This window comes from Pipistrellus kuhlii, unplaced genomic scaffold, assembly GCF_014108245.1.
Source record: "Pipistrellus kuhlii isolate mPipKuh1 unplaced genomic scaffold, mPipKuh1.p scaffold_m20_p_4, whole genome shotgun sequence".
NCBI lineage: Eukaryota > Metazoa > Chordata > Mammalia > Chiroptera > Vespertilionidae > Pipistrellus > Pipistrellus kuhlii.
In genome coordinates, this window is record NW_023425540.1 from 71,133,212 (window position 1) to 71,157,816 (window position 24,605).

The following is a 24,605-nucleotide window of genomic DNA, read 5'->3' on the forward strand; positions in this document are numbered from 1 at the left end:
ACATCTTTAGCCTCCAGTCTTCCCACCTCTGCCCATGTCTCCTCACCAGGAGCCCTTTTGTCCCTCTCAAACTTTGGTTGGGACCATTTATTTTAATGCTTTAATGCTTCGCAAACAGATAAAATGTTTATTTTTGGAGCCACATCTGGGTCTTGGTGTATGTAAATACCCACATCCCACGTGGTTCTGAAACATCCATCTTGTATGAAAATTGCTGTTTGAAATTTTAACCCTGTTATTTGGCTTCTGTGGATTTAACCTTCCCCAGACAAGGTCATCAGTGCTGGTGCCAGGCCAGGCCTCTGGTTGAGGTCTCAAGGCCTCAGTACACACTGGCTCTTTAAGAACTTGCAAAACGGGGCTGGAAACACTCCATATTTGGGAGACAAAGAGGGTAGGATTATATAAATAGGGAGAATTCCTGCATATTGGGGCCCAGAATTTGAGATACATTTTTCTCTGGGCCGGCGTGTAATAAATGTAACTCCATCTCTGTAAGTATTGTTCTTCTTTGGTTTTTGTAACAGTTCAGGGTTCAGGATCTGGAGAAGGGGCTGCACGCAAATGAAAGAGATGAGACAAGAAATAATAATTTGGAAATATTGGGGGCCAGGAGGGCAAGCCCAATGCAAGAGAAAGGACTTCCACTGGTGCCCAGGCCTCACCAACCTTTTATTCAATTTTGAATACACATCTAGCCTTTAGGCAAGTAATTGTAACAGACAAGACTACCCTAAAGGTCAGTAAATATTAGAAAGGTTTACTCTGAGTATATTTGGTCAGGAAATTGCTTGAGCCCCCCCATTGTCTGGACTAAACAATAGGTGCACAGCACTGGCCCTTGCCAGGGGCTCAAGGTCACCAGCATTCTGGGATCCTTGTTTACACTTCTCTGACAGTGAAGACAATGGTTGGCTTCCTGCAGTTGTATGTGGACAGCCTAGAGGAAAGTAAGGCTGGACCCCATCATGAGGGTGGGTGGGGTTTTCTTGGACAGCAGCAAGAAGACTACAGCAGTCTTATCTTGTTTTTAAAATCCCCACGCGAGGATATTTTTCCATTGAGTTTTAGACAGAGTGGAAGACAGAGAGGGAAAGACAGAGAGAAATATTGATCTGAGATGTGAGAGAAACATTTCGATTGGTTGCCTCCTGTACACACCCTCACCAGAGCCTGGGCCCGGGTAGGAGCCTGCAACTGAGGCACATGCCCTTGACCAGAATCGAACCTGGGACTCTTCAGTCCTCAGGCTGACACTCTTATACACTGAGTCAAATCAGCTAGGCACAGCAGTCTTCTTGACCATCTCCTTCCTAAACTAGATGAGGGTTTCCCTGGAAACTGACCTAGCTGAGAATGCAAAGATATAACCTTTCTCTCCCCCTTCTAAGCAGGCATTCAAATAACTGTAATCCCTCCCACTAAATGATAATTAAGAGCCATGGGAGAGCTATTGGTAGTAAGCGCCATTAAATTTCAGGAGCGGGCAAGGTCACTTCCTGATCATACATGGCTTCCTGGTGGGAGGAGATAAAGGAGAAAAACAGTAAATGATGGGTAGGAGTTTCATATAATAGATAGAAAGAGAAAGGGATATCAGAAGGCATTCCTGGCGTAGGAAATAGCTCAGGCAAAGGCCAGGAAGTACGAAAGCCTTAGATGCTTGCTGGTTGGAGCAGAAGGAAGTTTGAGAAGCAGAGGGAAATAAAGTTGAAAGGATGGATGGGAAGGAATCAGGGAGCCTGAAGTTGGATCAGGATCCATCTTCCCAGGAGCCTGGTGTCCCTTACAACAGGGGTCCATTCATGTCTGTGTCCTCAACACAGTAGCTCAAATTTAGTGCTTTGTTTACATCTCAGTCAGCCCAAGTGCTTGACCACATAGCCCTAGTCCCACAGAAACTTCTGAAAAACAACAAAACTTTCCAAAAACGAGTATTTTAATGCTTTGCAAACTGATAAAATCTGTTAACAAATCAAAATGGAGGACCCCCAAGAATGGCCTGGCTCTCTGTCAGCTCCCTCCTTGGGCTGCATCTGTGGTATTGCTGTCTAGCTCTGAGCTCCACCTCATCTAGATACCTTGTTTTATTTTTTAAAAAATTCTATTGATTTCAGAGAGGTAGGGAAAGGGAGAGAGAGATGGAAACATCAATGATGAGAGAGATCATCAATCGGCTGCCTCCTGCATGCTCCCTACTGGGAATTGAGCCTGCAACCCAGGCATGGGCCCTAACCAGGAATCCAGCCGTGATCTTCTGGTTCATGGGCCGATGCTCAACCACTGAGCCACACTGGCCAGGCTGTTTATTGTGTTTTATTTATTTGTTATTGTAGGCTGCCTCTGTTTCATGGATCAGCATGAGGTCTAAAGTCTTCCGAGGCATTTTTTAATCCTTTCCCTGGACTTGCACAGTCACTTTCTAATTTTTCCCATGAATGCAATTGTTTTTGAATGTCCTAGTCTTTAATGTCTGACTCCTAAAAGCGGGAAAGCAAAAAATAAAGGGGGGAGGAAAGGGCACAGCAAGGGGGAGGGGCTTGCAAGAAGCCGAAGAGATGCAACAACAATGGCTGTCTGCCTCTTCCCACACCTTTGTGATCAGAAACAGCAGTTAGTGATTAGAATACGGATCTAAGATATTTGGAATACATGGTCCTCTTGGGCTACCCTAGCTCCCATAAGCTGTTCCAGGAACACATGCACAGCTGCCTGCCATGTGGCTGAGAGTGGGTAGCTGCTACCGTGCTAAAAGCTGAAACTGACCAAAATTAACTAATTCTGTTCAGGTCTTCCCCTGGAAGCTGCAAGCTTTTGACAGACTCTAGAATTCCAGAACAATTATATCAGACAGATTCTGCCAGTGCAATTGTCAAGATGAGGAGATGAATTCCTTGTGTGACCTATCCCACCATCTTCTTAAAATCCTCCTCTAAATCATTTTTTAAATTGTCCCCAAACACATAATATAGCCTCCAAGTTGTTAAAGGAAAATAAAGTCAGACATAGTTAAAGTGGTAAGGACAGATTTTGAATCAGTAATTACTATTTCAAGAGGGAAAAGAGTCCAGCATGAACTGAACTCTTTACACAGAAGTAACTGGGCATTTTAAATGGAGGGTGAGGGAACAGAGAGGTAGGCAAGCAGGGGCTCAGTAGAGTTGGGAAAGTGAAAAATTAAAAGGGGAAAGTGGGAGTTGGTCCAGGTGAAACTCGTCTGTGTTTGCTAAGTGATGTTTATCAAACTCGGACTCCTATTCTCTCCATAGCCTGGGCCCTATCATCAGATGTTGGCTGGAACAGTTAGTTATTGTGACAGCCGTAAGTTTTCTTAGGCAGGTACTTTAAAGAGAGCTGGGGCTATCCTAGGGCTGGGGCTATCCTAGGGATGTCACCTTGAGCTGTTAGAAACTATGCTAGTGTTTGTTCAAGTCTTTATAGGCAAAGTTTGAGTGTTAATTGAGAAAAAGGCTTTGGAGGATCCTGGCTAGAGTTTGTTCAAGGATAGAATCTTTGTCAAAATAAAAGCTACAATACAGTAGAGCCTCAGTTCCCTATTATTCCCAAAGTTAGCTCCTTCATGCTTCTCTGAGCAAACTTTACCCATTACTAAGGTAGGTGAGCCTTTTCCAAATTTTGAATGCATTTACACACATATACACACACAGATGGGTATGTATGTATGTATTGATAGAAAAATATTTGTGTATTTTAACAAAATGGATGCACTGGTTTCACTGAACAAGACATCCAAAAGTCTTTCCATGATGGTAGCATTCTTTTTGATTTGATGGTGTGACGGTTCTCAGTCATTTTAGTTTCCCACTGAGGGTTATCTGGGTTGTTTCCACTTTCTATTGGAATTGCATTAAAAATCCTCATCAATGCCTCCTTGAAGTGTTTCTTGAACACAGAGATGGACTGGTAGTGTGCAGTTAAAATTTTATTAGATGCAGCAAATTGCCTTTTTAAAGCAGCACAACCCACTTACTTCCCCACCAACTTAGTAAGGGTTCTTCACACCTTTCCTCACAGTGATTGGAATCTAACTTCCCGATAGTTGCTAATAGTTCTTTTTTTTCTGCTGGCGGTCTGTATTTCTTTTTTTGGGGGGACCCACCCAAATTTTCAGATAGTAAAGTGAATTCTAGTTGGATTCTGGATGCTCCCATGTCTTTGGCTGTGGGGTCATAGCTCTAGAGTCCTGCTAATAGCAGGATGTAGAGAGGGAGGGTGAGTGGCAGCGGGAATGAAGGAGAGTGAGGTTCCGCCTTTGTCCTCTGCAGCTGGAATGGAAACTAAGGAGAGGCTGTGAGAGCCAGCCCCCCAGTCCAGAGTCCAAAGTCTCGGTCAAGTGTTTTCTCCATCCAGTTTTGCTAATTCTTAGTGCAGGAGAGGAGAAAGACCGTGTCCTAGGAACGTCTGAGTGGGCCAGCCAGGTGGAGGTGGAGGGAGGGTGTTGGGCCACCAGCAGCTCTCCCTGTCGGACATTTCCTGGGCTTGTCTTATCTTTTCTGTGTCCCTACCCACAATTTTGAAGTCAAATATGGAGAGAAGAGAGAGGTGGGGCAGTGCAAATGTGAAGGAAGAGACTATATGCTCAGCCCACACACTCAGCAGGGCAGATAACCACGACTTCCAATTCAAACTGGGTGCTGCTGTGCACTGTGGCTGCCTCTCTCCCTGCTGCTATTCCCAGAGTTGGTGCATGCTCTGCCCGCAGCCCTTCCACATGCAGCTACTTGGGCTCCTCAGCCTCCTATGGATGCTCAGGGCCTCTCTGGAGCTCAGAGGTAAGGGAGTGAGCTGCGGGAGGAGGGCTGGAGAGACCTTCCTGATGTTCCAGAACAAGGATGTTGGGGAGGTTGGAGGTCTAAGGGGAGGTTGAGGAAGGGCCCCTCAGAGCTCGCCTGCAGGGAGAATTAAGGCAGGGGAACAAGAAGGAAGTTGGGTCCTGCTGGTACTGCTCTCCTCCACAGGCTGTAGTGGGTCTGCACTTGAATCAGGAAGGTGGGTGGGAATAACCTCTTTCCTGAAAAGTGGTCTTCCTACTTTAAGTTTTCTGAGATCCCCTCCTCTTCTGGTGACCCCTCCCCTATGCCCAGTTCCCCATCCGCCCTGGACTCTGTCCTTCTCTTTATATCTACTTTTGTGGGTCTCCTCTTGCCGTAGGTACCTCCTCCTCCAGCTCTGCCTCCAACTCTTACAGCCCCAGTGAGTTCATGTTTCTCAGCACAGGTGTTGTTGGCAGGGCTGGGGTGACGGAGGCACAGGTGTTGTTGGCAGGACTGGCGTGAAGGATCCTAAAGTCTGCTTTGTTCTCAAAGGGGGGGTCTGAGACCAGCTAGTGTGGGGTCCTGGTCTTTTCTCTCCCACCTGATCTTTTCTCTCACAATTCCTCTGAAACTACCTTCCCTCTGCCTCCCAGTGATTGCTCCTGACCCCCAATCCTAGAACTTCCAGACCTAGAGACTCACAGTCCACCCTCTTACCTCCAGGGCTACCTCCTGAATGTAAAAGCTCTAACCCAGGAATCTTCATAATATTTCTACCTCCCTGACACCTCCACGCTAGGCTGAGAGGTGGGCCAAAGGGTGAGGCAGAAACCTCAGCTCTAAGAATTAAGAACTAAGGTGCTTTTAGGAGGAAGCTAACCCTGAATGGACTGGTAGTCTAGGCACTAGGTCCTCTTTGGATTCCTTTTGTTTGGGGTTCTGTGCGCTTCTTGGACTTGTAAGTATATTTCTTTCACCAGGTATCTTGCTCTCTCTTCTTCTGGCACACCTACAATTCGGATGTTGGTACGTTTGAAGTTGTCCCAGAGGCTTCTTACACTATCTTCAACTTTTTGTATTATTTTTTCCTTTTTGCTTTTCTGGTTGAGTGTTTTTTGCTTCCTTGTATTTCAAATCTTTGGCTTGATTCTTGTGTTCCTGTAGTCTACTGTTGGGTCTCTGTATAATATTTTTTATTTTAGTCAGTGTATGTTTAATTTCTGGTTGTTCCTTTTTCATATTCTTGAGGGTCTCATTAAATTTATAGGCCTTTTCTAGGAAATTCTTGAAAAACCTTATAACTGTGGTTTTGAACTCTATATCCAGTCATTTGTTTTTCTCCATTTCTTTCGTCTGTGATCTGTTTCCTCGTCTCCTCATTTTTGCTGCTTCCCTGAGTTAGTAGAGTGGCTTTGTGTGCCGGGTTTCCTAAATGGTCCAGTGGCCCAGCCTCCCAGTTACCTGAGGTGGACACTCTTGGTTCACCCCTTTGTGGGCTGTGTGTACAGCCTTGTTGTAGGTAAGTCTTGATTGTTGTTGGTATCACTGCGAGGAATTGACCTCCAGGCCAATTGGCTGTGAGGACCTGCTGTGTCTATAACGGAAGAATTACTGTGCTGGAGACACACTTATGGGCCTTGACTTGTTTCAGTGGGGCTTTGGTTCTCACTGAGTCTGCCTCTTGAATGTGTCCCTTATAAGAGTAGTTAAAATCTGGTGCCGTCTCACACAGACCATTAGATACGTTAGCTTCTGGATCTCCAATGGGGTGCAGGTCAGCTACTGTCTGATGCCACCCAGCAGGAGCTACAGCAAGAACTAGTTTTCTCCTCTTTGCTTGGGGTTTGGAGGTTTTGAAGCTGTCTGATGGAGCTGCAGTTAGTTTGGTTAAGCTGCAATAGGCAGGGCAGGCCATTTAAATGCAAAAGACGCTGTTCGGAGCTTGGGTGTGTGTTTGTAGCTTGCGCAGGGCAGAGTCTCAGGGCATCACTAGTCTATAGCGTGGCAAACAGCAATGGCTGCCAGTCAGCCTTCTCTGAGTTTTTGCGCTTCCAAGTCCCCAAGTTCTGTGCTCCAGCGCTGTAAACAATGATTGCTGGGCGTACCTCTGCAAGAAAGTCACCCTCACCTTCCAACCTGATGGCTGACAGTCCAGCCTCTCCCTGTGGGAGTCTGGGTCCTCCATGTCTCCCCAGAAACTGGATTTCAAAGTAATCAGGAGCTTGTCTCCTTTTGGGTTGAAAAAAAGCAGCACATCCAATCGCCCACCACCAGCCTGATTTCGTGCACCTTTCTACCTCAGCTTTTCAGCGCTTGTGCACATCTCAATGCTCTTTTCTTTTTCCTTCTAGTTGTAGAACTTTCATTCAGCCAGCTTTCCTGTGGTTCTGGGTGATAGAAGTTTTGTCTTTTAGTTGTAGTTTTGAAATTGTTGTGCGAGGCAGCAGTTTAGATGTTTACCTACGCCACCATCTTGGTTTCTCCAAGATTCTTCTTTTTTTATTGCTGCATAGTACTCTACGGTATAAATATAGCACAGCTTTTTTATCCACTAATTTACTGATAGGCACTTGGGCTGTTTCCAGATCTTAGCTATTATAAATTGTGCTGCTATGAACGTAGAGTTGCATACATTTTTTCTGATTGGTGTTTCTGGTTTCTTAGAATATATTCCTAGAAGTGGGATCACTGGGTCAAATGGCAGTGATATTTAATTTTTTGAGGAAACTCCATACTGTTTTATAATGGCTGCACCATATGGCTGTACTCCACAGGGTGGGGCAAAGGGTTTTTCAATAGGGTGGGGTAACTCCCTTTCCCCCAGGCAAAAACTGCCTGGATAGCAAAGATCTGCCTGAGAAACATGTCTTCTGCAGCATGAGGGGGTGACTCAGCATAGGAAACTGGGGTGTCTGCCCTCAAGCCCTAACCCTAGAGTACCATATCTTCTTTATTTAGTTATCTATCATAGACACTTTGGTTGTTTCTATGTGTTGGTCACTGTGAGTAATACTGCAATGAACGCAGGGGTGCATACATCTTTGTGAATACATGATTTCAAGGCTTTCTGATATACACCCAAGAGAGGGATTGCTGGGTCATATGATAGCTCTATTCTTTATTTTTTAAAGAATTGCCAGAGTGCTTTCCATCGCGGTTGTATCAGTCTACATTCTTACAAGCAGTGGATGAGGTTTATCTTTTTTCCCCACAACCTCTCCAACACCTGCTGTTGTTTGTTTTGATAATGGACACTCTAACAGGAGTGAGGTGTTATCTCATTGTAGTTTTGATTTGCATTTTCCTGATTGCAGTGAGGTTGAACATCTTTTCATTTATGGTATCTATTGTCTGTTCATATGTCTTCTTGCGAGAGGTGTATTTTCAGGTCCTCTGCCCACTTTCTGATTGGGTTGTTTGTTTGGTGTTGAGTTTTATGAGTTCTTTAATATATTTTGGACATTAAACCTTTGTCAAAGCTTCTGTTTACAAATATCATCTCCCATATGGTTGGCTGCCTCTTTGTTTTGTTATCCGTTTCTTTTGCTGTGCAGAAGACTTTTAGTTTTATAAAGCCCATTCATTTATTTTTGCCTTTACTTTCCTTGCCTTTGGGGTCAAGTTCATAAAATGTTCTTTATGACCAAGATCCTTAAGTTTGGCACCAATATTTTTTTCTATGTAACTTACTGTTTTGGGTCTTATATTTAGGTCTTTGATCCTTTTGAGAATTAGTTTTTGTACATGGGAACAAATTGTAATTCAATTTCATTCATTTGTATGTGGCTTTCCAGTTTTCCCAGCACCATTTATGGAAGACTATCTACTCCATTGCATTTTTCTGGCTCCTTTGCCAAACACTATCTGTCCCTACACATGTGGTTTTATGACTGGGCTCGCTATTCTGTTACAGTGATCTGTGTGTATGTTTCTCTGCCAATACCATGCTGTTTTGATTATTTTAGCTTTGTAGTATAATTTGAAGTCAGGTAGCATGATACCTCTAGCTTCATTTCTGCCCCCTCAGGATTGCTTTGGCTACTTGGGATCTTCTGTGGTTCCATACAAAATCTGATGATTTCTTGTCCTATATATTTAAAAAATGACATTGGAATTTTGATGAGGATTGCATTAAATCTGTATATTGCTTTGGGTAACATGGCCGTTTTAACTATGTTGATTCTTCCAATCCATGAACATAAGATATTTTTCCATTTTATTATGTCTTTTTCAATTTATTTTTAATAATGCTTTGTAATTTTCAGTATATAGGTCTTTTATATTCCTTAAGTTTATTCCTAGATATTTTATATTTTTGATTGAAATTGCAAAAGGAATTATTATTTTCATTTCTTTTTTTGAAGCTTTGTTGTTAGTATACAGAAAGGCAATAGATTTTTGCACATTGATTTTGTATCCTGCAACTTGAGTGTATTTGTTTATTGTTTCTAATAGTTTTTTGGTTTTGTCTCTAGGGTTTTCTCTATATAGAATCATGTCATCCACAAAAAGTGGCAGTTTTACTTATTCTTATTCTATTTGGATGCTTTTTATTACTTTCTCTTGCCTTATTCTTCTGGCTAGGACTTCCAGCACTATGTTGAATAAGAGTGGTGAGATTGGACATCCTTGTCTTATTTTTTTCTTTTCTCTTTTTTTTTTTTTTAAATATATTTTATTGATTTTTTTCAGAGAGGAAGGGAGAGAGATAGAGAGTTAGAAACATCAATGAGAAACATTGATCAGCTGCCTCCTGCACATACTGAGGGTGTGCCTGCAACCAAGGTACATGCCCTTGACAGGAATCGAACCTGGGACTCTTCAGTCCATAGATTGACGCTCTATCCACTGAGCCAAACCAGTTAGGGCCTTGTCTTATTTCTGATCTTAGAGGAAAAGCTTTTAGTTTTTCACCGAGTGTGATATTAGCTGAGAGTTTATCATATATGACCTTTATTATGTTGAGGTACTTTCTTTCTATTTTTTTTAATATACTTTTATTGATTTTTTACAGAGAGGAAGGGAGAGAGATAGAGAGCTAGAAATGTCGATGAGAGAGAAACACCGACCAGCTGCCTCTTGCACACACCCCACCGGGGATGTGCCCGCAACCAACGTACATGCCCCTGACCGGAATCGAACCACAGACTGACGCTCTACCACTGAGCCAAACCAGCTTTGGCCTATTTCTATTTTATTGAGTGTTTTAATCATAAATGGATGTTTATCTTATCAAATGTTTTTTTCTGTATCTATTGATAAGATCATATGATTTTTAGATTTTTTCAGAGAGGAAGGGAGAGAAACATAAATGATGAGAAAGGATCATTGATTGGCTGCCTCTTGCACACCCCCTTTTGGGGGGTAAACACCTAAACTGATACCTCACACAACAAAATTGCAACTAAAAGACAAATTGGACATCATCCAGAACCATGGGAAAGCTGGCTGAGTGAAAATTCTACAATTAGAAAGAAAGAAAAAAGCACACTGAGACTCAGAGGAGCTGCAGAAGGCAGAGGTATTGAGATGCCTGTGCACAGAGAGGATGGATAACTGATTACATGGCTGGCTTTCTTGAGCAAAAGGGAGACTAAAGCTCCTGACTATGCTGAACTCCAGTTCTGGGTGAGACTCTGGGGACCCAGACTCATTTGGGGAAAAATTGGACTGTCTGGCAGCGGGCGAAACTTGAGGGCGGGTTTCTCTCAGAGGTGCTTGCAGCAATTACCATGGGACACTAAGACCCAGGGACCTCTTAGGACAAGGCTGACGGGAAAATCAGTGCTGTCTTCTCTGCCCTGAGACTCCTCCCTGAGACTCTACCCCATCCAAGCTGAGCACAGAGGCTTTTGCAAGTCTTGTCTCATAAGGGTGTCTCCAGCACAGAAGTTCTCTCAGTGTAGACACAGCTGATCCTCACAGCCAATTGGCCTGGAGGTCAATTCATCCCTGTGATACCAACAACAATCAAGGCTTAACTACAACAAGACTGTGCATACAGCCCACAAAGGATGCACCAAGAGTATCCACCTCAGGTAATTGGGAGGCTGGGCCACTGGGCCCTATAGGACACCTATCACACAAAGCCATTCTGTCAACATAGGGAAGCAGCCAAAATGTGGAGACAAAGAAAAGATCACAAATGAAAGAAATGGAGGAAAACAAGTGACTGGATATAGAGTTCAAAACCACGGTTATAAGGTTTTTCAAGAATTTTCTAGAAAAGGCCTATAAATTTAACGAGACCCTCAAGGATATGAAAAAGGACCAACTAGAAATGAAGCATACACTGACTGAAATAAAAAATATTATACAGCGATCTAACAGCAGACTAGAGGATCACAAGAATTAAGTCAAAGATTTGAAATACAAAGAAGCAAAAAACACCCAATTTGAAAAGCAAAAGGAAAAAGAATACAAAAAGTTGAAGATAGTGTAAGAAGCCTCTGGGACAACTTCAGATGTACCAACATCCGAATTTTAGGGTGCTAGAAGAAGAGAGAGAGCAAGATACTGAAAACCTATTTGAAGAAATAATGACAGAAAACTTCCCCCACCTGGTGAAAGAAATAGACTTACAAGTTCAAGAAGCACACAGAACCCCAAACAAAAGGAATCCAAAGAGGACCACACCAAGACACATAATAATTAAAATGCTAAGAGAAAAAGACAGAGAGAATATTAAAAGCAGCAAGAGAAAAACAGTTACCTACAAGGGAGCACCCATACGACTGTCAGCTGATTTCTCAACAGAAACTATGCAAGCCAGCCAGGAGTGGCAAGAAATATTCAAAGTGATGAATAGCATGAACCTACAACCAAGATTACTTTACCCAGCAAAGCTATCATTCACAATTGAAGGTCAGATAAAGAGCTTCACAGATAAGAACAAGCTAAATGAGTTCATCACCACCAAATCAGTATTATATGAAATGCTGAAAGGTATTCTTAAAGAAGAGGAAGAAGAAGAAAAAGGTAAAGATAAAAATTATGAACAACAAATACATATCTATCAACAAATGAATCTAAAATTCAAGTGAATTAAAAATCTAAGGAACAGAGTAAACTGGTGAATATAATAGAATCAAGGGCATAGAAAGGGAGTGGACTGACAATTCTGGGGGGGAAAGGGGTGTGGGAGGTTGGGGAAGAGACTGACAAAAATTGTACACCTATGGATGAGGATAGTGTGGGAGTAAGGGTGGTGGGTGGGTGGGAACCAGATGGAAGGGAACTAAGGAGAAAAAAAGAGGAACAATTGTAATAATCTGAACAATAAAGATTTATTAAATAAAAAAAATGAAGTTATGTGTCTGATTTGGGGATTTTTGTGTGTGGTTTCCATTAGGTTTATAAACAATAAAGTTGTATATTTACAGTTTTTTTTTTCTTTTGAGTGCATCTGATTCATCCTTTTTTGCCATTTCAGACCTTTACCAGTAAACCCTCCTCTTTTATGTTTTTGTTTCACAAATTATCCCTGTTCAATGCTGTTAAGTTTGCTGTTGTTGTTGTTGTTAAAACTAAAGATGAATGTGAGAGAGATATATCAATTGGTTGCTTCCTGTATGTTCCCCCACCCTGACTGGGGCTGAGGATGGAGTCTACAATTGAGATATGTGCCCTTGACTGGAACTGAACCTGAGATCCTTCAGTCTGTAGGCCAATGCTCTAACCACTGAGCAAAACAGTATATCTGGGAATGTCTTTAGTTCTCCTTCATATTTAAAGGATAATTTTGCTGGCTGTATTATTCGTGGCTGGTCATCTCTCTTTCAGATATTTGAATATTTGTTTCCACTCTCTTCTGGTTCGTAGAGTTTCTGCTGAGAATGTGATGGGTTTTCCTTTGTAGGTAACTTCCTTCTTTTTCCTGGCTGCTTTGAACATTTTTTCTTTGTCAATAATTTTTGACAGTTTTAATACAAGAGGGCCTTGGAAAGGACCTCTTTGGAGAGAGGTAACTAGGTATTCTGTTTGCTTCTTGGATTCGAAATCTAGTTCTTCTATAGGTTTGGGAAGTTCTCACCCACTATCTGTTTGAATAGATTCACCATTCCCTTATCCCTCACTTCCTCTTCCAGAATGCCTATTATTCTAAAATTGCAGAAACCAGTTTGGCTCAATGGATAGAGCGTTGGTCTGAGGACTGAAAGGTCCCAGGTTCGATTCCAGTCAAAGGCAGGTACATTGGTTGCGGGCACATCCCCAATAGGGGGTGTGCAGGAGGCAGCTGGTCGATGTTTCTCTCTCATCGATGTTTCTAGCTGTCTATTCCTCTCCCTCTCTGTAAAAATTAATAAAATATATTTAAAAATACTTTAATAAATAAATAAAATTGCTTTTTCTGATGAAGTCAGATAGTTTTCATAGAGCTCTTTCATTTTTCTTTATGCTCAGATCTCTCTCTTCTTACCTCTGCGTAATTTCTAGATTCCTGATAGGAGCCTACAACTGATATCACTAATTCTTTCCTCCATTTGGTTGGCTCTGTTTTCTATGCTCAGTAGTTTTCTCTTAATCTCCTTAATTGCATGCTTCATTTACAGGATTTCTGATTGGTTCTTTTGGTTGTTGCTGTTAATACTCACCCGAGAATATTTTCTCCATTGATTTTCAGAGAGAGTGGAAGGGAAGGGTAGAGACAAAGAGAGAGAAACATGGATGTGAGAGAGAGACAGTGATTGGTTGCTTCCTGCATGGACCCTGACCAATGGCCGGGATTGAGCCTGCAACCAAGATATGTGCCCTTAACTGGAATCAAGCCTGTGGCCCTTCAGTCTGTGGGCTGATGCTCTAACCACTTAACAAAACTGGATAGGGCTGATTGATAGTTTTAAAGTTTCAATTTCTTTGGTAAAATACTTGTTCATTGACTTGTCTTCTGAGTGCATCGAATTATTTGTCTGTATTTTCTTGCATCTCATTGAATATTTTCATTTTCAATCTTGAAATCTCTGTCATTTATATCACATATTTCCATGTGTTTCACCTTGCTTTCTGGGGATTTTTCATTCTCTTTCTGATCATCCTTATAACCATGGGTATTCATGGTATTTGCAATTCTCCTTTGTCTAGGCATGCATATCTGTCTATATTAATGTTCAATAGCCCAAAAAGTCTTTCTACTAATTTCTAGTAGATGGTGTTGAATCATAAGATATTTTACCTTTGTCATCTCCCAGACTTTACCTCCACTGCTTCCATAAGATAGTATAGCCTGGCTGCTTGGGGGTGGGGTTTGTTTTGCCTCGTGGTAATGGTGTCCCCTGACCTCTGTGGGGTCTCACCTGAAGCACCCCACCTGGAGGTCAATCATAGAGGAAAACAGCAGTTCTACTGCAATAGCTGTTTACAGATTATAAGCTCCTCAAGTGCAAAGGAAGGCGAGTTTTGAGAGTCCAAGGGCTGGCATGGCCTTGTGATTTCATTTCTTTGTCAGGCCTAAACCGTCATCACCAGGCCTGAAAGTGGAGAGCAGCTGGCAGAACCCCATGCTCTGTCAGGCATCTGCTGGCTCACAGTCACTGTTCGCTCCACTAGCCCTATTGGAGTGCCCCTTCCCCACTCCCCCCCAAGCTCTCTGTTCCTTCTGGCTGAAGGAAGCACCTGCTACTGCCAGCTTCCTCCCCTCCCTGGCTGAGCCATGAGCTCCTGGCTATAGGGCTGCTTCTGCGAGCTGTCTGGGCTTTCTTCCCTTCTCCTCTCCCTGTTTAGATGTTTCAATGCATGAGTCTTAGGAATTCTTTGTTGAATTATTGTTGGTTAACTTGTTGAAATTTCAGGGAGAGAAGCAAAGGGAATCTCTCACTCTGGCTATGTCATCTTTAAAGGTGCCTTGAATAATTACTGTGTTATTTTTTTTTTTTTTATTAACACTCAAAATAAACCTTAAGATTTTCAGGACTCATGCTTGCATGCTGAGGTATCTCTCTGGAAGTGTCCTTCTCTGTTGTGTACCTCATCCTGAGTGGTCCTCTCTCCTTGTCTCTCAATCTCAGCAGAGACTGAGCTTCAGTCTTTGGTCTTCCCTTAGCTATTTTCTAAGCAGCTTTCCCGTCTCTGACACCTCATTTCCCGTCTCTGACACCTCAGCTTTCCCATCTCTGACACCTGTACCAAGGATGTGTCCCCACCCCCAGCCTCACTTGGCTCGGTTCTCTATCTCTCCTGAATAGGAGAGTCACCAGACAGCACTGAGTTACAAGGAGAACACTAGAGATGGGCCAAAGGGTAGGGAAAGAGAGCCAGTAGGGACAAGGACTTCCAGGTAGCAAGTGGAGTAGGGAAATGGAAGGACTGGGTGTGTGAGAAGGAAGGTGTGAGAGTGGTGAGGGGAGGAGGCAGGAGACTCTGCTGAACCTGTATGCAGCCATCCCAGGGCTGGAAGGTCAGACAATCAGATGAGGCTGTCAAGGTACTGAGGGTGCCCCCTCCCCCTGCCTTGGAGAGGCTGCCCTGAGGAACAGACAGATATTGGCCTTTAGAACCTGAAAGTCCCCAGCCTCAAAGTGTCTTTGATGGGGGACTTAAGTGATAGCACTTCCTGCCTTCTATGATATATATATCTGAAAAAAGGGGTAGTGAATAACCTAAGTGGCATTATGATGATGAAACAAACTACAAATGAATTTGTCTGTTCTATTGTCATTCAGGAGCTTCCTCCATGGCCACATCCACTTCTAATGCACTTTTCCCCAGTGAAGAACCAGCCCATACTGCTCTTAGCAACTCCCTACGACCCAAAGGCACAATGTGGTGGTGGCTCAGCACCCCCAAAACTGCTTCTCCCACTCCTGGAGGCAGAGAAAACAAACCTACGACTCTCCCTACACCTAAAACAGCATCCACTGCGGCATCAACAACTCCTTTAAACACAATGGCCTCCACTAAAACATCTAAAACATCCATGACATCTACCACCGACATGAGAACAACACCCATGCCAACCGCCACTCAGAGTGCACCAGGCGTCACTACTTCAGAGAGCTCCTCCACAGGTAGCACACCCACATCCACAACAGCCCCATCTGCCTCTACTTCTGGCCCCTGGCAGACATCCACAACTGCAACCCCATCTTCCCCCACCACAGAATACACCCAAGCAACCGCCAGTGGCCCCACAACCTCCGCCACATCACCTTCCATGACGGCCACGTTTACCGTGACCCACAGCACTCCAACTCCCTCTCTCCCAACCAGCACTTCAGTGACATCGGCAGACTCCTCTTCCACATCCACCAGCACTGGCAGCACCACTCACACAGTGACCCCCACCTCACCTGCAACCAGCACCAATACACTGAGTACAACCACTGCAGCCACCCTGTCCTCCAGTACGTCTATCCCATACTCCACGGCGACAACCACAACGACAGTCACAACCCCGGAAACACCGTCCTCCACTGCAGTCCCAACACAGACAGACAAGGCCATGGTCACAACCTCTCATGCCACATCTACCTGGACAACTACACTTACTCCCACCAGTGCTGTTTCTACAGGGCCTGTCACAACAGGGATAACTTCTCCTCCCCCAATGACGTCCGCAGTCACTCCCATGAGCACAGTCATTTCTGCGACATCCACCACCTCTACTCCAGCGACCACCGGGACCTTGACACCCACCACCACTGTGCTTCCGACTTTGCCACCACTCTCGGCAACACAGCCAGTGTCCACTCTCACCACAAACTCTACCGCCGTGTCCACCTTCATTACCACACCCTTTACTACCCAGGCCACCTCTATCCCCACACCTTCCTCTAGTGCCATCACCATGGCCACAGTGGAAACACCCACTTCTGCTGCCACTTCAACCCCTGCCACCTCCATCACAGCAACTTCCCTCCCTCCCTCCACTGAGACAACATCCACGACATCTACCACCGACATGAGAACAACACCCATGCCAAGTACTCCAGACATCACTACTTCAGAGAGCGCCTCCACAGGTAGCACACCCACATCCACAACAGCCCCGTCTGCCTCTATCTCTGGCACCTGGCACACATCCACAACTGATATCAGTACTTCTTCTACTAGCATTTCCCCTTACACAATCACGTCTAGTGAAATTGTTGACTCAACTTCAGGAACATCAGGGACTGTGTCCACAAACATGGGAACAAGTACCACCCTGACGACATTGTATAATTCTTCAAGTATTTCTACCATATCATCTCATCCTATATTGAGTACATCCACAAATGCAATAACCACTTCCTTCAGTACCATCATCTCATCTTTAGTTTCCACTATGACAATGTCCCCTTCTCTCTCTTACACCAGTGAAAATTCTGTGCTCATTACTACTACTAACCTTTCTCCTATCTCCTCACATTCCTCCAGTACAGGAAACAGAGGTTCTTCTTCTGTCACCGCTTTTCCTACGTCTTCATCTTTAACTACAAGAACTTCTCCATCCATGCTTTCTCCTATAACCTCTTCTACTAAAACAACCACCACTTTTACTATTTCCTCCACTATCCCTTATCCAGAATCGATATCAGTTACAATAGTGCCTACTTCTCCCACTACTCCATGCATAGAAATTGATCCTAATGGTAAAGTTACTTCTATACCCACCATTCCATTATCAGTGTTTACTTCTACTACTGAGTTTGCCACCACCCCTCCTAGTTTCACTAGTATGACAACTGTATTTCCTATACATATGGACACTTCTACTTCAGTTCAGGAAACTGACCCCACCAGCATTATAACTGATGCTGCTAGATCTACCAGCCCTGGGACTGTCCCCATTAACACAATTTTGACGAGCAAACCAAGACCCACCAGCGAGAGCACCACATCACGTATGTCCAATTTCAGTAGCTTCCCATCAACCATGAAACCAAGCAGCAGCTTTCCAATTACCATGATGACGTCAAGCAAGTTGACAGGCCCCACCCTAACCACTAACAGGACTCTAGAGACATCAGTGACCACCACTCGGACTTCCACAACTTATATGCCACCCAGGACAACTTCAGCCTTTACTCAGATGACCATACAGTCTAAATTGACCACCACTCCAGGTTTGACATGTCCATTATCCTACTAAATTCCCGTGTCACCAATGTCAGGCTCTTTCCTGAACTTCGCTTTCTTCCTGTGCTGCCCAGGCACCTGTGACAATGGTGGCACCTGGATACAGGGCCACTGCCTCTGCCCCTCAGGGTTCTCTGGGGACCGCTGTGAGCTCCAGGAGATCAAGTGCCAGAATGGAGGTCAATGGTATGGCGTCAAGTGCCTCTGCCCCAGTACCTTCTATGGCATCCGCTGTGAGTTTGCTGTGGAACAGGTTGAAGTGGGTGAGTCACCAGGGTCCCACCCTATGTACTTGTAGGTGCCACTGACTCTCCCTGGGTTCAGTTCTGTGGTTGGCCTGGAGGGACCCATTCTGTTTTGCCCAATCCCTTTATCCCTGCCTTCTCTCCCATACCGTCCCTTATCCCATCTCATGCTTCTTTTCTACCCTCACCTCCAGGAAGTAACTGGGATCACAGTCCTTCTAGGGTCTCCTCCCAGCCTGTCTGCTCAGAGCTATATTAGTTTCTAATTGCAGTTGTAACAAACTACAACAAACTTGTGGCTGAAACAACAGAAATTTCTTATATCATAATTCTGTAGATTAGAAATCCAACATGGGTCTTGCTGGGCTAAAATTAAGGCTCCAGCAGTGCTGCATTCCTTTTCAAAGAATCACTTTCTTTTTCCTTTCTACCTTCCACATTCCTTATCTCAAGGCCCCTTCTTTCCATATTCAAAGCCAGCAGCACTACATCTGTGACTTTTTTCCTTACTCACATCTTCCTCAGACTGATTCTGATCTTCCCTGCTTCCTCTTCCACTATTAAGGATTTTATGATTATATTGGGCTTTGGATAATTTGTGTTAATTTTATATATTAAAGTGAGCTGATTAGTAACCTTAATTATATCTGTAACTTTGGTTCCTCCTTGCCATGTAGCATAACATATTCACAGGTTCTTGGCATTAGGACATAGACATCTTTTTTATTTTTATTTATTTTATTAAAAAAATATATTTTATTGATTTTCCACAGAGAGGAAGGGAGAGGGATAGAGAGCTAGAAACATTGATGAGAGAGAAACATCGACTAGCTGCCTCCTGCACACCCCCTTACTGGGGATGTGCCTGCAACCAATGTACACACCCTTGACCGGAATCAAACCTGGGACCTTTCAGTCCGCAGACCAACGCTCTACCACTGAGCCAAACTGGTTTTGACTGGACATAGACATCTTTGGGAACCATTATTTTGCCTCCCATTGGGGCTGACAAGGGAGGGACCATTGGCTTGACTTCTGTGCATTCTGACTTCATTCTTTCTCCCATCTTAGGACAACTCATCTCAGAATTCATACCTCTATCTATCCTGCTATTCAGTTAGCCCTCAGGGAACATGGAGAAGGGCTATGAGAGGAACCTTTAGGTTGGGGTGGTGATGTCAGACAAATGGAAGATCAAATGACAAGAAAAGGGCTTTCTGTGTACAGAGACAGTGGACGCCGAAGTGGGCATGGAGGTGTCTGTCCAACAGGAATTCTCCCCGGAGCTTAATGATAACACTTCCAAGGCCTACATGGATTTCAGCAACACCTTCAAGCATCAGGTGAGGAGAAATAGGAGGGGACTTATGGGTTCTCACCTGGAGCTCAGCTTGGGTCCCTGGTGATCTTAGGTCTGGTGGTTCAAATGTGAGCCCAGGGGACCCTTGGCATTTCAGGTGCAGAAGATTTACCAAAACGTGCCGGGGTTCACGAATGTGGAGATCCTGTCCTTGAGGTAGGAGACTCTTCTGGGGCTGGGGAGGTAGTGCTAGATGGGGTAAGTTGTTGTGAAGAAAGGCTGGAATCCTTGCTTTTGGAATTATCAGATTTCATAAAGAGAGGGATGAACAGAGTATGCAAGGGAATTACTCCATGGCAGATTTTTTTGGAAATAATTTTCTGGGGCAATTTCTCTGTAAGAGGGATGCCATCCATACTTTTTATATAAACATGTATATTTTTTTATTTCCTTCAGAGAGGGAAAGATAGAACCATCAATGATAGAGAAAGTCATTGACTGGCTGCCTCCTGCACACCCCACACTGGGAATTGGGCCCACAACTCGGGTATGTGCGCTGACCTGGAATCGAACCGTGACCTCAACCCTGAGCCACTGCGGCTGGGCGCCATCCCTACATTTTGAGTTCATTGGAAGGAGGGGATTACATGGGACATGTAGGGAGTAGTGCCTGAGGATTGGTGGGAAGTCTAGTGTCTGGACTGTAGCTGTTCTCTCTCTGGTTGGTACCTGGTCTGCTGGTGTGTCAGCATGAGCGAGATATAGTGCCCAGGATGGCCTGGTATGATAAGGGCTTGAGGCAATGCAAGAGAATGGCAATCATTCCTTGTCCTGCCTTCCCAGGCTGATCACCTCAGGGTTGCTGCCTGGAATCCCTACCTATTGCCTCTGCTCCCCTTCCTCCCAACACCTGTGCACCCATGCTTTGTCCTAGAGGTGTCCTACTAAGGATCACTGTGCCGCAGGCCAGATACCTGACCCCCTTGATCCCATCAGGAATGGCAGCATCGTGGTGGACTACCTGGTTCTGCTGGAGCTGCCCTTCAGTGTCCAGCTGGGGAGTGAGTATGAGAAGGTGAAGACAGTTTTGAAGGAGGAACTCCAGAATTTCACTCAGGATCAGGACAGCTGCCAGAATGACAGTGAGTTGAGGCTGGAGGGAGGAGTCAGAGTCACAACCACCATCCCAGTCTGCTCCATCTCAGACAGGGGTCTCCTGGGCTCAGGTGCCAACCCTGTGGTACTTCCAACAGGTCTTGAGAAGGGACACAGGCCCACAGCCAACTGGGTCAAGAGTGGGGCTAAGAAGGACCTTGCCAGAGCTTGGGTGCTGTAAAGAGACCCCTTGACAGTTCTTAAGATTTCTAGGATGGCTGAGGACCCCTGATTATCCCAGAGACATGAGGAAGGCCAAAGGATTCTTCCCTTGCAGCCCGTCCATACACCCCCCTTACCAACAAAGCCCTTGCTGCCCTCCCTGTGTTTGCCCTGCTTCCCTGGCCCTGAATCCTTGACCTCTCCTACCCGATTCCACTTGAGCCTGTGTCCCCCAGCCCTGTGTTTTAAGCCTGACTCCATCAAGGTGAACAACACCACCAGGACGGATCTAACTGTGAAAGGTGAGGAAAGGCCTAAGTGGCCCCTGAGGCCATGACCCCTCCCCCAGGGACTTCTGCCCATTGGAATTCCCTGGGGAGAATGGGGAGACCTTTTAGGGAGGCCAGTGATGTGGCCCGGGCAGTACTGCCCCTTCCTGGGGCAGCAGAGGAGATGAGAAGAGGGTGGGGATCCTGGGGGCCTGCCCTCCCCTCATCTAATCCTAGGGTCTACCCCACCACACCCCACTCTTGGAAATATAACGATTTCCAGAGTCGTTATAACCAGGCCCCTGAGTAGAGTGGATGATTCCTCTGTCTGTCTGCCCCCTATCCCCACCCCAGCCATCTGCCGCCGAGCCGCTGCCCAGGGTTATGAGGATTGGTACTTCCCCTTGGTGGAGGCGAACAGGCTCCGCTGCGTCACCAACTGCACGTCAGGCCTGCCTGGCACCATTGACTGTAACCAGGGCCAGTGCCTTCTGGAGCGGAGCGGGCCCGCGTGCCGGTGAGGCCTGCGCTCTGGCCCGAGTCCCGCCCACAGCCCGCTGGGTCTACCATTAGCCCCCTCCCCTGCCCCAGTCGCCTTAAGGTGGGGTCCCGCCCACCTGCTTGCACCCCGCGGTGTCCCCAGTGCCCCGAATGGACACCACAGGGAGGTGGCCAGGGTCTGTGATCTGTGGCTCCCTCCTCCAGCTGCTTCTCCACGGACGCGCACTGGTTCTCCGGCCCACGCTGCGAGATGTCTGTTGCCTGGAAGGCACTGGTTGGGGGCCTCGTGGGGGCCATGTTGGTGGTGGTGGTGCTGCTGCTGGCCGCCCTGGTCGTCTTCGCAGTGCACTCCCATTCCCGGAAGAGGCCCGGCCAAGGCGGAGTCTGGTGAGCTCTTTGGGGGTTGGGGGTGAGAGTGGCAAAGGGGTCTCAGACCTGGCAACCCTACCCTGACCGCGAGTACCCTGAACCAGGTCCTGGGACTACGATAGCAAATGGTTCCAGTTGAGTGATGAGTACACCGTGGGGACTTTTATAAACGTGGGCTTCGAAGATGACAGAACAGGTGAGTCATGCCTCCTGGAGGAGCAGGGCAGGGGCTGGACAGGACCCAAAGACTCCCTTGCCCAGGACAGACATATACCTCCTGCTGGGGAGCTTACCTCCTGCTTGCCCATGTCCGTCCTGCCGAAGGCCAATGTCCTGCACAGGCCACCCTAGCAGGGCAAGCACAGGAACCCCTGAGTTCTGCCTAACTCACATTTCCTTCCCTCCATGTGCTTTCCCCTCTGCTTTTCTCTCTCTCAAGTCAAGGAGGAAAACTTGCACGTGGCCTTGGAGACTGTGAACACCAATATGAAGGTGAGGGGGTAAAAGGGGGATGGATGGTACGGAGCTCTCCACAGGGCAGGCAGCTGAACGAGGACCAGGAGGCAGAAACCTCCCAGCCAGTCTGAGCAGGGTGGCTCCCTGCTCTCATTCACTCTCTCACATACCCTGGCAGGTACAGATCCAGAGACCTGAGGTGGCCTTGTCCCAGCTGTGAGCTGTGTGTTATCCCCTCCTCACTGTCCCAGGCAGCAGGAAGGCACCACCTGCACTGTGTCCAGTTCAAGAGATGGCCCAGGTCTCACGCAGCCCCGTGTCCTGATTTCTTTGGGCAAAATCTGACTGTCCTCTGACCTCCATCTTTCTCCCACTTTGGGTGAAACCCATCTGGAGTCCCAGTTCAGACCCAGGCTCTTCCTCTGTTGGACTTTGGGAAAATCTGTTAACTTCTCCAAACCTGTAGAATTCGTATAGCACACTTGTTCCGATACCGGCTCAGTTATTGTGAAAACCAGAAGTGCTCTGTCAATTTCTATCCCAGTACCCATTCCTGGGTCAGTCCTCATGCTTAGATGGCTTCTCTCAGCCTTGGCTGGGTCTCAGGCCTCAGTCTTTATTTTCCTGTGAGCATTCCATTCTTTCTATTCCTCATCTTCAGCTGTAATGTTTGTCACCACCCACCCAGCCCCATTACTGCACTTCACCCTGTGCTAGGAGCTGTCCTTCCCCAAATTACCCAGCCTCCTTCCCTCCTTAGAGAACTCTCTGCCATAGCCTTTACTCCCATTCCCCCACTGAAACCACTTCTTAAACCGCTCCTGCCCTGACCTCCTCCTGATCTGTACTCACTCTCCCCTGCCCCATCCTTATACCCTCAGCCCTAAGTCTTTACTCTCCACCTCAGTGACCCTGTCCTAAATCTTCCTTCCTCCCCCAACACTCCTGTCCCTAGTCATGTACAGATGCCCTTGTCACCTTAGAACCCCCCAGCTGTGTTCCCCAGGCTCTCGTCCCCCATTCTGAAGCTCCATACCTTCCTCTCCTTTCAAAGGGTTCTGGATACCTATAGATGTGAGGTGTGGGGGTGTGGGGGTTGGGTTCCCCCAGATCCTCAAGGGTTAGGGGAAGTGATGGAGAAGCTTCCTCAGCCCCCTCCTCCTCATCCCCCTCATTCTCCCTCCCTTTCTTACTGCCTCACCTGCCTTCTACCCTCTTCCCAGCTTCTCTTCCTCCTCTCCCTGTTCCTGCATCCACCCCTGTCTCTGCAGTAACCTCTGAAGCCAGAAGCCTTAGCCTCCTGGACAGGAAGATCTCTTTGGGGGACAGGAAGTCTGCAATTCTCCAATTCTCCCTTGGAACACAATATAACATTTATTGCAAACGAAGTTTGTCTGTGTGTCTCCTCACTTCCTGGTGCCTCTGCTTGGTTGGAGGTGTTGCAGGAGAGCCTGGGAAAGCTAGTTTTCCCAGGAAGGAAGGGGCCTCTTATAGGGGACATAGAGATTGGGAGGCCCATTGTCTTGGGGCGTGGGAAGCCTCTCCATGGGAGCCTGTTGGGTTTTTATCTGTATTTTTCCCTTTTTGACATCAGGAGCTTAGGGCTGGGTCAGAGAGGAGGGCAGTCCGGACTAGGTGCACTGCCATTTGGGCCAGTGGGTAAGCTGGGCCTCCCCAAGCCTGGGTGGCAGACACACCCACACGAGGGTAGCTAGGCCTGCTAGACTGGAGCTGAGGGTGCCGGGGCTGACAGTGTGAGGTTTTTTTTGGTGGGAGTTTGGGATAGGTTCCTGGGCCCTTTTCCCAGGACTCTCAAGGGTTTGGCAGTGGCCAGGGGTGGAGACCAGGACCATGAAACCTTAGGTGTGAATGGAGCCCCTCTCAGGAGAGGGTCTGGTGATCATCAGCTTTGGAGAAGGTGTGTGCTTCTTTGAAAGGGGCCAGCTGGGGGTAAACGATGGGGAAGGAAGGCTGGAGGGAAAAGGGGCCTTTCTGGGCTTGGGGTGGAGGGCCCTTCACTCAGCCCGGCCTATTCCTGGCCGCTCCCTCCAGAGTTTGTCTTCCCTACCTCCATAGTCACCCTCTCCCTAGCATTTCTTGGTCCCTGTCACACGTCACACCTCTGGCTTCCTGTCCTTCCCTCTGACCCTGCCCCATTTGTGACTGGCTTTCTGGAAAGATCCAGGCTCTGGGTGGCCAGGTCTCCAGGAGTTAGAGGGGAGAGGATTGACAGGCTTCCGTTTGTCACCACCCACCCAGCCCCATTACTGCACTTCACCCTGTGCCAGGAGCTGTCCTTCCCCAAGGCAAAGGTCTC

At 46.4% G+C, this 24,605-nt stretch overlaps 1 protein-coding gene across 2 annotated transcripts; it reads left to right on the forward strand.

Annotated features, from left to right (window-relative positions):
- The first annotated feature begins 4,637 nt into the window (after positions 1 to 4,637).
- On the forward strand, positions 4,638 to 22,916 carry MUC3A (mucin 3A, cell surface associated). Of its 2 annotated transcripts, XM_036410112.2 has the most exons (12): positions 15,616 to 15,778; positions 16,733 to 17,818; positions 17,906 to 18,094; positions 19,304 to 19,419; positions 19,534 to 19,592; positions 20,373 to 20,518; positions 20,930 to 20,995; positions 21,317 to 21,479; positions 21,668 to 21,850; positions 21,937 to 22,028; positions 22,272 to 22,324; positions 22,467 to 22,916. In XM_036410112.2, the coding sequence occupies exons 1-12, from the start codon at positions 15,658 to 15,660 to the stop codon at positions 22,506 to 22,508; spliced, it is 2,316 nt and encodes a 771-aa protein (XP_036266005.1). In that variant the 5' UTR covers positions 15,616 to 15,657; the 3' UTR covers positions 22,509 to 22,916. The 2 variants fall into 2 exon arrangements, 1 of the variants encoding a protein (XP_036266005.1); XR_006739650.1 differs by lacking the exons at positions 19,534 to 19,592; positions 21,317 to 21,479; positions 21,668 to 21,850; ... (1 more) ...; positions 22,272 to 22,324; positions 22,467 to 22,916 and adding an exon at positions 4,638 to 4,793 and having other exon boundaries at positions 15,434 to 15,778.
- The last annotated feature ends 1,689 nt before the right edge of the window (positions 22,917 to 24,605 follow it).

Excerpts from the sequence above, each read along its gene's own strand:
- MUC3A (XM_036410112.2), top strand. The coding sequence starts at position 15,658 with ATGGCCTCCACTAAAACATCTAAAACATCCATGACATCTACCACCGAC. Across the intron at positions 17,819-17,905 it reads TAAATTGACCACCACTCCAG|GCACCTGTGACAATGGTGGC; the intron begins GTTTGACATGTC and ends TGTGCTGCCCAG. Across the intron at positions 20,519-20,929 it reads GGACAGCTGCCAGAATGACA|CCCTGTGTTTTAAGCCTGAC; the intron begins GTGAGTTGAGGC and ends TGTGTCCCCCAG.